This window comes from Malus sylvestris, chromosome 3 (genome assembly GCF_916048215.2).
Source record: "Malus sylvestris chromosome 3, drMalSylv7.2, whole genome shotgun sequence".
Taxonomy (NCBI): Eukaryota; Viridiplantae; Streptophyta; class Magnoliopsida; order Rosales; family Rosaceae; genus Malus; species Malus sylvestris.
Window position 1 is genome coordinate 2,768,815 of NC_062262.1, and position 11,889 is coordinate 2,780,703.

Sequence of the window (11,889 nt, forward strand, 5' to 3'; positions counted from 1 at the left end):
TTAAAAAAATAAATGAATTTTTAAAGGGGACCACTGTCCCGTGCCTTCCATTTTCAAAGTAGACCTTCACTTTTTGAAAACCACCCCACTTTTTGAAATCCTCCAGCACAGCAGCCAACCTGATGGGTTGGTTTTCCACTTCTCTCTCAATTTTAGGTAAATTTTTTAACTTTCTAATTTATATTATCCCTAACCCTAATTGATTAATAAATACAAAATTTTAGTTAATTAATATAGAATCATAGAGTAATACACTAATATAGTTATTGATTATTGATTTTTGCATATAAATATTTATTGATGAATGAAATTATTGTCTAGAGTAAAAATTTAATTCTTGATTATTGATATTAATTTATTAATTGATTTTTTGTGTATTAAATAATTTATATGAATATTGGTATTGATTAATTGAATTGTTGGTTTAATTAGTTAGTACTCATATTGACTATAGTATAGCTTACTCTAGAATTAAGAGTCTAAGACTTTTTTTTCTTTTTCATATACAGTTAAACAATGGAACGATACTATAAGAAACAATGTTTAAATCCTCCTTCAAATATTCCGGCTAGTCCTTCTTCGAATATTCCGAGTAGTCCTCCTTTGAATATTCTAAATATTTCTTCTTCGAGTATTCCGAGTAGTTCCCAACAAAGTGAGGTCACTAAGTTGGATGAAATACTGGCTAATCTTCATGTAGACCCTGGACATAGACGTCGAATGCTTGATTATCCACCTAATTATCGTGAAGCAATTCGCCGACATTATCCCTAAAACAATCCTTGTCAACCTAAAGATCACATCATGCCCAGAAAAGTTAGCAATAATCGATGTTTTGTCACCCGTTGGTTTGATAATTTTAAGTGGTTGGAGTATAGTATAGTAAAAGATACCGCATTTTGCCGTTATTGCTATCTATTCAAGTGTGATTTTGATAAAGAGGGAACTGCCGGAAGTGATGTCTTCACTGAGATTGGGTTTACAAATTGCCGGAAGTTCGTCCCTCCCCCCGATAAATCCTGGCTTCGCCACTGTGGATAGGGGATCAAGAAAATAATATAACGCATATAATTGTGATGAATAATTAATAAAGAAAACTCTCAAGTTTTAAACCTCACAGTATATCCATACAAAACTTCCAAACCATCCAAACAGAAGCTACGACTCAACTTCCCAGCCTCGCGTGCATGATACATGGCATTTGGATAATACGCAAGACCACGCTATAGAAAAGTTTAATTGGGATTGGTCTGCTGTGCTATCGAAAGCCCAGAAAAAGAAGACACAACTTTACCAGGTGACATACGACATTCGGAACTCTCTAAGACTGATATGAGACGCTCCAACATGGTCTTCGACAGTTTCAGCTTATCAGTCTGCTCCGAGTTCGGTTTTTCCGGAAGAGAATCGTGCTGTCAAAGAGAAAGAATAACGGATAACAAGTAGCAAGATAATTTTACTGGCATTGTTGGTGGATTAACAATCCCATTTATTCAGTTTAAGGGATATATCATAAACCATATCTATAAGCTTGAAGGGAATGTCACTTAAGTAAAAGTTGAGCAACAAATTTTATGAGGGATTAACATGAAGTAATTACATACCTGCTGAATTTGAGGCAATTTTCTGAGCATTTCACGTAAGTCGGATAAGTAAATTGCTGTCATGACTTTGATCTGCAAATGAAAGTCCGCAATACAGAGATGATGAGAAAGAACATTGTTGCAGCTGCATAGTCACTCGTGCATCCAATTACAGTTTTTCATTTCAATGCTTCAAATTTCAAGAAAAAATGCCAACAGAAAAGAGATCATGCATACAACCACGCATGAATTCAGAATGAGTGAAATCATGCGTACATAATGAACAGTCTATGCTTCGAGTGTATATGAACGGTCTATACATTCAGCCCATAGTTAAGCTAGGGTTTGTGAATTTCGGGTACCAATCACGGCCACAATGATCGAATTTTTAACCAGTTAGGAATTTGTTTTTATTTAGGTTTCTGATTGCACTTCCAAACTGCAGTGAATGAATGTGTAATTTTTTGTTTACCCTAGCTTCGGATTTCTTGCCTACTAGCCTTCTTGCACACGATCACGTGCGAAATGTATTTTTTAATCACACACATTTTATTGTAATGAATTAGTGGCACATAAAAAAATATGTAAAAACATAAGTGTACCCAAAAGTGTCAACCAAAATATTTTCTTATATAAGATGCCATAAATTGGTGATGCAAAATTTCAACAAATAAAAGCTAATTCATTTGAATTTCAAATGAGTATTAAAATTTACAACAATTTTTATAAAATTTAATTCATAGACACCATAAAATTATAAAATGAAATAAAGAAGAAGACATTGAATGCATATGATGACATTAAATAGAATCTAGGGACTAAAATCAATTTTTATTCTTGTACAAGACATTTTTCTAAACTTGATTTTATTTAAGGATTAAAATCTAATTTTCTAGGCATTAGTAGCAGCTATGCTCCCAAATGTCCCAAATGTTCCGCTAATACCCTGAATACTTTTCTCAATAATATTCCCAAGCTTTCGAAGCATACAACGAATGGAAGCAGCCACTGCCATTGCCATTTGATAAACCCAAAATCTTAGGCATTGGACCTGTGTAATCTGATAGCTAAAAGCATGTGTACAAATATTTGTTCATTGATCATACTATTCTTTTGGAATTTTTCCTTGCACGAGTGGTAAATAATTGTCAATGAGACTAGTGCCCCATCATTCATCGCCTTCATAGCCTTCATCCTCTTCATCGTCTCCATCGTCTCCCTCGCCTCCATCGCCTCCATTCTCTTCGTAGTCTCCATCGGCTTCTTGCCAGATTTTATAGACTGAAAAATGAAATGCATGATGATTAACAACACCAACTATCACTATATTTTAAACTTCAGTGACAATATATTACCTAACTCCCAACTCCTACACATAAAAACTCATGTCCCTGATCAATTTTTAAAAATTGTCTAGTGAGAGATGGTCGGCCATGTGTGTTTTCAAGGGCTTCAGACAGATACTTACCTCTATATTTGATTCCCTTCCTGGTGTCATGTATTCTTTCCAACAAGCCATCGGAGTTGACATCACCAAACAATATGGTTTCCTTTCTGTCACCAATCATCCTAACAAATATTGCTCGGTAAAGCTTCTTTTCATAAGTCGTGGCACAAGCGGCCTCCAAAGTTAGATAAAAGTAACTAACAGGAAGTCAGGACAAGTGTTGGTATGCCTCCACCACGCTCAAAAAATGCAGTTGGAGGCCCTAAAAAAGAAGCCATGCAGACCGTCATATTTAAACAAGTGCACTACTAAAGATCACTTGTAAAACAGAACATGCTAAAGTAAGAAGTAGAGCAGCAGCAGCTTTTACAAAAGATCGGTTTTAACCTTTTTTCGGTTGATTTCTTGCACGACGTTACTGGCAATATCCTTGGTCTTAGAACAATGCAGATACAACGGAAAGAAATGACCAGCTCCAATCTGTTTAAAGAAATGCAAACGGAACAAAGTTAGCAACATACAGACCTTATTTTATGGTATTATTTAGAACAACAGTTGAAGCGCTGAGGTTGAATTTTGAGTTCTAATTCCAGACAAAAAAGGGTAATAAACAGATGGTGCATGCCATTATCTAATTGTCTTATATGCAAATGCAAAGTTACGTAATGGTCTTATATTCACATATACCTCCTCCTGGTTAACCGCCCACCGCCACGGTGCAGGTATGTAGGTTCCTGGAAGACATCAGTTCACACCCATATCATAAATCCAAAAAAGGAATGAATTCCAATAGTAGTTTATCTTGATAATCTGTTTCGTCGTCAATCATACCCAAACAAATAAATAATCGGAAGTCAAAGATTAACCATATGTATGCATCATATAAGCCACCAAAAAAACCATCGTCAATACTTGGAGTACGTCAGCTAAACAAGTTTTAGGCTTATGGCGGCAAGAGAAATGATCAGATCAAATCTCAAAAATTTATGTAATACCCCCAAAAATCACGCGAAAGCATCTAGTATACAGGGAGAAGGTAGGACACTACAAGGTGTTTTTTCATTAAAATAGACATCCAGCATTCCCTTCCAACGACCTGAACAGTCTATGCTTCGCGTGTGCATATGACAATGTGTGTACAACAATATTTACTCTAGCGTTTGTAGTTACTGACCTGGATATGGTACATCACGCCCCAGTTGTTCCAATTCAGAACTAACCTTCTGTCCAGCTTCCTTGAGTAAGATAATAAGTTCCTCTGCGAATACAGCATTAGCAGTTGTAAAGAACGTGAATACTGTTCCTTTTGCTGCGGCACTTCCAGCACGGTCAATGCGGTAAACATAATCATCAAGGGACACTGGAAACTCGTAATTGATAACATATTTCACATCCTTCAGATCTGCAAATTAAGCATGAAACAAAATGATTAGAAACAAGGCTTCCGACCAATTCACAGGCTAAATGCATTCAACGAAAATTTGCTACACCTGCACCCCAACAAAACCCTAGGTTACTAACAGGACATGGTTTTGAAAAGGCGGATGTTGACTAGTACAATAAACAAAGCCTTCAACTGTGAAGAGATTGAAGAAGGTAAATTTCTTTATAAATAGATGCAACTGTTGAAGCGCAAGCAATAAAGAGTTCCTTTCAAGTCTTTCACAAATTTTAAATAATAATAATAATAATAATGATACCTAGATCACGAGCAGCAACATCGGTTGCAATCATTATGGGGACCCTGCCAGCTTGAAACTCAGAGACAATCCGGGCCATTTCCGCTTGACCCTTGTTTTCATGAAGCGAGACTGCATGCTGACCGTCCCTATAAAGCTGCAGGGCAAACTGATCACGTTTTTCGCATCCTTCCTTTATATCCATGAATATCAGTATTCTGCTGCCATCCACTATACGACCTAGCAACTCTACCAATCTGAAACGTTTGAAATAAATCAGAAACATATATAACCGCAAACAGACAGCCCAAGATCAAACATTAGAATGTCCCCTACTTGTTATATTTCTGATCTTCAGTAACGACGTAAACAGTTTGGTCGATCGGATGTGTAGGTTTCAGAGGTGGAGAAACAATTGCAACCTGTTCAACATCCAAAGATTAATGTCAAACAATTATTGGGTATTGCACATTAAAAAATTACGCCAAGAGTACTATTGCAATAATAAGATAGAACTAAAAGGACATTTTGTTGAGTACCAATTTCATCCAGGAAAACAATTAAAAACAGCTAAGCAATGCAAAAAATAGTAAGATGTATTACATTGCATGCGTTGTAAAGGAACCGGTTTGCCCGTTTATCAACCTCCTTTGACCAGCTAGTACCCAACAATAATATTTGACAGTCTGGGTGAATCTGAATTCAACAAACCCATAGATAATTAACAATGACAATTTTCAACTGAACATAAACTTTGATATATAAACACACACGCACGTGTGTGTGTGTGTGTGAGCCAACCCCACTTACTGGGATAAGGCTTGGTTGGTGTGTGTGTGTGAGAATAGCAACGCGGGTATGAAGAATAAAGTAAGGGCAATATCTCGAACCTTAGAAACAATGTCTTGTATTTGAGACCCAAACCCCATGTTTTGTTTTTCTAGCATCCAATCAGCGCCATCCAACACAAGATATGTGACCCTTCTGACGTTAGTATAACCATCCTCTAACGCAACAAGCAAGGACCTAGGTGTGGCGATTAGAATCCCACCTCCTGAGACAAAATATTAATTGCAATAAAAAAGAAGAATAAATATACATATACTCAAACAAGAAGTCTCCTTTAAAATCCCCACCTACAAAAAATTGCACGTTACCATAAACAATGCCTATAACAGAATATCAAGTGGACAAATATCTGATACATGAAATTCCATCGGAGTAGCACAATAATAACAATAGACAGCATAATGTAGTTTGCCACCACCACTTACTACTTTTTTTAGGAGAAGACAGTTTCCAGCTTAATAAGACTTTAATGTTGGAAGCTGCACAAAATTTAGCATACTCTTGTTGGATTTCTTCACCGAGTCGCAGCGTTGGAGCTAAAATCAATACTCTTGGGCCATCTCCACCACGAGCTGAAGGAAAGTTATAAAATGGAAAAACTTATTGCCTATGATCAATACAACACAAATATATATGATTAAAACAGCTAGGATTTGATTATCTTAAGGATAACTAACATATATAAACTCACATAGTTTTGGCTGGGAGTTTATATGGACAATTGCAGGCATCAGATACGCCAGCTTCTTCCCGGATCCTGGTTGAGCAATACCAATGAGGTCACGGCCCTCCAAAGCCATTGGCCATACTTGAGCTTGAATTGGTGTAGGCCTAGCAAATCCAGCTTTTGAAAATTGTTGTATAACATTTTCTGTGATGGTAAGGGAAATTATCAATTCAATAGATATAGGTATACATTCAAGTGGAAATATATATATATTTTGTTATATTTTATTAAATAACAAGTTAACTTGTTTAAAACAAGAAAGAAATTAAAAAGTAGGTACCTGGAAACCGAGTGTCATCGAAATTCCTGATGGGGTTTGGAATATCACCACGGCCTTCAACAGTGATTCCCCTCCGTTGCCTATACTCCTCGACCGTATAAGAGGTATCATCAGTATTGAGGTGCTGCGTTTCAGGCATGCTGCCCTGAGGCGTATAAGAGGTGACATCAGTATTGAGGTCCTGCGTTTCAGACGGGAGGTCGTCCAAGAAACAAGTAACTTCCCTCTCGAGGTCGTCCGTTTCAGACGGGAGGTCCTGCGTTTCAGAAGGGAGGTCCTGCGTTTCAGCAGTAATTTTCCTCCGCTGCCTCCTACACTGCTTGACGTCGCCGGCCGTATATGAAATGCCTCCAGCAGCATCAGCACCATAATGCTGTGCCAACGGTTCGGAGCGACGAAGTCCGCCCACAGCACCACCATCAACAGCATCCAACCAACTGAAACAACAACACAAGATTATTCAAGTTGTCCGGGTAACTGCTAACCACTAACAAATTTTAGCAAGTTTAAATTCGTACCCAAAATTCCCCATATGAGAGAGACAAAAAGAAAGAGAGAGAGAGAGAGAGAGAGAGAGAGAGTTACCTTCTTTTTGTCGGACGACCGTGATAAATGGAATCATCGGAGCGCTTCGCCATATTCAAGACAACTAAAGCTAGGGTTTCCGAATTTTGGTACCAATCACTACCACCGTCGAATCTTTAACCAGTTACGATTTTGTTTGTTTTTTTCATTTATGTTTCTGATCGCGGTCGGTCTTAATTCTATTTGGATCAAGCCCATCATTGATTGCGCTTGTTCTATCGATCGTATGGTATCTCACAATACTTCTGCCTTGGGCCATCGCAAACCTTGTAATTAATTACTTATTTATTCATTTATTTATGTTTTCGTACTATATTTATTTATTTATTTCCCGTTTCCTGGAATTGATGATCTCTTAAACCATCTCCAAACAAAATGTCAAATTATAATAGTTAAATTATAAGTGATGGTTGATATGGCAATTTGAAGTCTTATGCCCAATTTTTTACTTTTCCAACTGAATTGTCAAATGTTATTTTCTTATCAAATAGAGTTTTAAGTGGTTGTAATTATCAAAAAAATATTGAAACTATTGTAGTCCTATTAGATTAAGAATGTGATCGTATAAATCTTATCATGTTTTAATAATATATAATTTTATGTGATATTAGTAATGATGTGGCAGCCAAGTTAGTAGATAAGTGGGGCTCACAAATGCCACGTTACGACTTTAACATATTTATTAACGGATTTGACGGAAAGTGATAATATTTAAGTTTTAATTAGATGTAGAGTGAGAATAAATATAAACCTTTACTTTTGTTGTCATTAGGTTAGGAATTGCAAAATTCACAAATTGAATGTGACGGTTATCATTAACTCATTCCGGCATTTCACTGGTCCACCTCACACAAACCAATGATTTTGATTTCTTTTCCACACAAATCAAGGGTCCATATTTTTTTATCCTTAGACTCCAGACACTAAGGTTTAGAATGGATTCAATTACGTTATAGGTTGGCTTGGCGCCATGAAAGGTGCCTCCCCTTACCCATGGGATAACTTGACCTCCAGTGTTCAACTCTTTTTGCACACAACACAATTGTGTTTGTACGTATATTTTATCAGTCACTGTCCATGCATTTCACTAAATACCACCACACTAGAGTTATTTACACACGGGTTTTAATTATGAGATTATTAATGGATAAAGAAAAAATTAATTTGATGTGGGTAAAACCGTAAAAGAAAAATAAATCAAACAATGACACTTCATTTTAGTGTCTAATCTAATTTTTGTAAAAGCATGGTGCGTGTAGCCTTACTCTTCACTTATTTCGACAAAAAACAATAGCAATTTTTCATTAAAAAACGATAATGGTTAAAAGGGTTACTACATGGATATGTTAATTCTCTGTGCTTGTGACCAATTTGTTGATCTGAAAATAATGTGACATGAAACAAAATATCGTTGGAAGAAAGATATAGCAATCAAGCAAATGCATTTTCCAAGCATGCATGCATGCCCTTAATTAAAGGATCGAGTTGGACAAAAGAAAAATGTGAGAGCCAGTACGTACGTAATTGGAAAATCCACGTTCGACAAAAGTAAAAATTTGGCAAATCCACATGATGGAGATATCTCACTCGAGGCTGCTGCCCTGCTCACATTTTGTTAATCCAAACGTTCATTGATTCACATGACCTGCTCACATGGTGTGTAAAATTAGTGGGGTTGCAATTGCAAACACACGACCTGCTCTTCGTTAATTGCCTCGGCCACTCATTGGTGGAAGGGAGGACCCACAAAAGGAAACAAAGGGTATCGTGCCATAAACCCTAAACCCAGTACACATAAGCCTGCCAGAGCTCCTCCTACTCCTGGTTAACTTGCAGGTTTCATTGCTGGCAGCGTGAACAGAAAAGTGGAGAGAGGAGAGCAAGAGAGAGAGAGAGCAAGAAAACAGGAGGTAATTCCAAAACTCTCTTTCTCAGACCTTCAACCTCTCCGGCCCCTCTCACCCTTCAACTTCAACGTTGCAGGTAATTTCAAAATTCACTCGACACTCGACGACAGCCCTCGATTCCGTCTTCGTCTCCCTTTCTCTAGCGACTTGCGAGTTGTTACCACCATCACCATCACCATCATCTCCTCCCAAACCTTCCAATCGCGACCACCCACATCACCGCCGTCGAGATTGTCGAACACCACCGTCGTCTACGGCCAGTTCCTGCGAATCAAAATCGACCACCAGTCCGTTACCATCTCATCTCCCAAATTAAGGTGATGTTCTGAACTCTTAGCTATGTGCATTCTGCAATCTCTCTGATTAAGTTTTTGGGGCTTTATGATTTTCCAGATATATGGAGAGGAGGTTGAACGTGCCCTCTGTTCTTAAATTTTTTAGTGGCTCCATCGCATCCTGCAGATAATTTATTAACTTAATTTTTCTGTGATAGCAAATCTTCTTTCTCACATCTTCTCTTGTAGCTGCGAGAGCAAAAATGCCGCCCAAGAGAAAAAGGCTGTACAACACAGCCGAAGAAATGTCAGACAAGGAGAGGTAAATAGAATTTACTCATTTTGACGCCTCGAATTAGGAAAATTTTAGAGCGAAAAAATATGAGAGCTAGTCAAGAAGAAGGCTTCTAGTCCAACATATATTTTATTTAATATTTTTTATTATTTATTTATTTATTTTTGTTGCAGGAAAATGTATTTTAGGAAAATGCAAAGTTACCAATTAACCAATCAATGGCAACAGAGTGTAGATAAATGGTGGAACCTTAACAAACAGCTTGAGACCGTGGGCTGGAGAGTTCATAAGATCTTTCCACCAGTTATGATACAACGAAGGCGTAAGAAATTTGTTCATAATTTTTTTTTCCATTGAAATTCATTTTCTGTCACTTCCAATCCAGCATTCATCATGCACATATATTTATTGGGACGTTTGATATAGATGCCTTATGTATAAGTTTCCTAGACTCAACATATGCTCCTTTTAAAATTTGATTAAACATTTTCTTATTATTTTGATGATTAATTTCATTTTTTTTTTCACGTTAGAAGTTCACTTTTATTTAGAATTAGAAGTTTAGCTTTTCAGGACTTCTTCTTTGGGCATTTCATTTTTTTTTCTTCTCCAATTATTTCTGTATCTATGCCTTTAATATCCATCTCTTATTATGGTGCTGTCATACTTTATTTATTTATTTTTATTTTTTTATTGTTTATTGTAACTTGTATTATTGTGAATTCAGTAGAATATATATATATATATATATATATATATATATATATATTTCTTTAAATTGTTGGGTACATTTGATTAGTAATTTAAATAAAAAGACCCCAAAACATAAGAAAAGTCCGTTTGATTATATTGTTATGACTAGTTACCTATAACATGGGTGCATCTGAATTTTTTGTACATTTGGAAACTAAACGTACCTATAATATAGCACATTTGGTTTTATGATACATTTGGGTTTTTTGTACGTTTGGTTTCTCGTTACATTTGAAATTTAAACATTCCAACTTGGTTACCTATAACATTGGCACATTTGGTTTTATAGATTTTTGGTACATTTGGTTTCTTGGTACATTTGAAATCTAAACGTACCAACATGGTTTCTTATTATAACATTGCAAATTTGGTTTTATGGTACATTTGGATTATGGTATATTTGGTTTTATGGTACATTTGGATTATTTTGTTTGGCTTTGTTAGTATATATGCCATATGTTGTGATGTCACTTTAATTTCATGTGTTTGCAAATGATTTTAATCCTTTTTGTTTATTTGATCAGCGGTTTGTGTGTCGGCCTCCCTGTGTAATTGTGTTTCGGCACATTACGCAATGAGAATGGGAATTGAGCCGCCCATACTCTCGCTTGAGAGTATTGTGAGAGGCGTGTTCAATGAAAGAGCTTTAAAAGCTCGGATGCTAGCCGATCAAGAAGACAAAATTTCAGTTCTTGCATTAATGGGCCACATGGCTCCGGACTGTGATATTTCTCTACTGGACGGGCTAAAGTATGTGTCGAGATTTGGAATTCCTTTAAAGAAGTATTGGAAAACCGGACAAAAGGCACCAAACGTCCCACATGTTAGTCTTATTATACACACACATTATTATGGATCAAAATCTGTTAATATATCCGTTAATATATATGTTAATGTATATATTATTATGTAGGAAAAGCTTTACAAGTATAGGATTGCCGATTACAAAAGTATTGGCAACCATAAGCCCACCATTGAATTTATGCACAGACAGTTTCCCCTCCTTTGCGATGCTTTCTTGAGTGACGCTGTTTATGATTACAAAGATGTAAGTAGTAAATTGTTGTGTAAGTTGTGTTTGTTTAGTAGTAAAACTTAACTGGTGTCTTTTTAACAGGGAATTTATACCTATGAAATGAATCGCCAAGGTGACAACTTGGGATTGCATGCAATGGTATTAGTAGGATGGGGATATAGTGTCATTGGAGACAAATCAAGTGAAAGCAGCGGAGACCTCGAGGAAAGCGATGAAGACGCCGATGTAGGTGCTGAGGAAGGCAGCGGAGAGGACGAAGAGTCAAAGGAAGACAGGGAAGTCAACCATTACTACATAGTGATGTGCAACTGGGGGGATAAATGGGGTCAGGGAGGATTTGGCCTTATGGAGAAAAGTTTAATCCGGCGGGTCTATTATCCCACAATACTGCCTCCTGATGAATTGCCGCCTGATGAGATCTGAGCTCTGGAGTCTTGTCTCTCGAACAAGGAAATTGGTTATGTACTCGTGTA

At 36.8% G+C, this 11,889-nt stretch overlaps 2 protein-coding genes and 1 long non-coding RNA gene across 3 annotated transcripts; 1 reads left to right on the forward strand and 2 right to left on the reverse strand.

The window, feature by feature from the left end:
• Window positions 1-471: 471 nt before the first annotated feature.
• On the reverse strand, window positions 472-968 carry LOC126616364 (uncharacterized). Its single transcript, XR_007621137.1, has 2 exons — window positions 894-968; window positions 472-790 (listed from the first exon to the last, which is right to left on the reverse strand). It is a non-coding gene; the product is annotated as an uncharacterized LOC126616364 (long non-coding RNA).
• Window positions 969-2,364: 1,396 nt separating this feature from the next.
• On the reverse strand, window positions 2,365-7,369 carry LOC126616347 (DEAD-box ATP-dependent RNA helicase 20-like). Its single transcript, XM_050284404.1, has 13 exons — window positions 7,151-7,369; window positions 6,566-7,002; window positions 6,250-6,429; window positions 5,984-6,130; window positions 5,600-5,763; window positions 5,313-5,405; window positions 5,046-5,131; window positions 4,731-4,966; window positions 4,205-4,432; window positions 3,718-3,764; window positions 3,418-3,510; window positions 3,052-3,292; window positions 2,365-2,864 (listed from the first exon to the last, which is right to left on the reverse strand). Exons 1-12 carry the CDS (start codon window positions 7,201-7,203, stop codon window positions 3,239-3,241), a joined length of 1,818 nt encoding a protein of 605 aa, XP_050140361.1. The 5' UTR covers window positions 7,204-7,369; the 3' UTR covers window positions 2,365-2,864; window positions 3,052-3,238.
• A 1,618-nt stretch (window positions 7,370-8,987) lies between these two features.
• LOC126615424 (uncharacterized) lies at window positions 8,988-11,839 on the forward strand. The gene is made up of 7 exons (XM_050283254.1): window positions 8,988-9,060; window positions 9,346-9,374; window positions 9,582-9,654; window positions 9,801-9,949; window positions 10,905-11,203; window positions 11,294-11,428; window positions 11,498-11,839. Exons 3-7 carry the CDS (start codon window positions 9,596-9,598, stop codon window positions 11,837-11,839), a joined length of 984 nt encoding a protein of 327 aa, XP_050139211.1. The 5' UTR covers window positions 8,988-9,060; window positions 9,346-9,374; window positions 9,582-9,595.
• The last annotated feature ends 50 nt before the right edge of the window (window positions 11,840-11,889 follow it).

Bases quoted from the DNA above. Each gene is read 5' to 3' on its own strand.
- LOC126616347 (XM_050284404.1), bottom strand. From the start codon at position 7,203: ATGGCGAAGCGCTCCGATGATTCCATTTATCACGGTCGTCCGACAAAA. The intron at 5,132-5,312 runs GTAATACATCTT...GATGTTGAACAG, and splicing joins TCCTTTACAACGCATGCAAT to GTTGCAATTGTTTCTCCACC. The intron at 4,967-5,045 runs GTAGGGGACATT...CAAACGTTTCAG, and splicing joins GAAGATCAGAAATATAACAA to ATTGGTAGAGTTGCTAGGTC.
- LOC126615424 (XM_050283254.1), top strand. From the start codon at position 9,596: ATGCCGCCCAAGAGAAAAAGGCTGTACAACACAGCCGAAGAAATGTCA. The intron at 11,204-11,293 runs GTTAGTCTTATT...ATTATTATGTAG, and splicing joins AGGCACCAAACGTCCCACAT to GAAAAGCTTTACAAGTATAG. The intron at 11,429-11,497 runs GTAAGTAGTAAA...TCTTTTTAACAG, and splicing joins CTGTTTATGATTACAAAGAT to GGAATTTATACCTATGAAAT.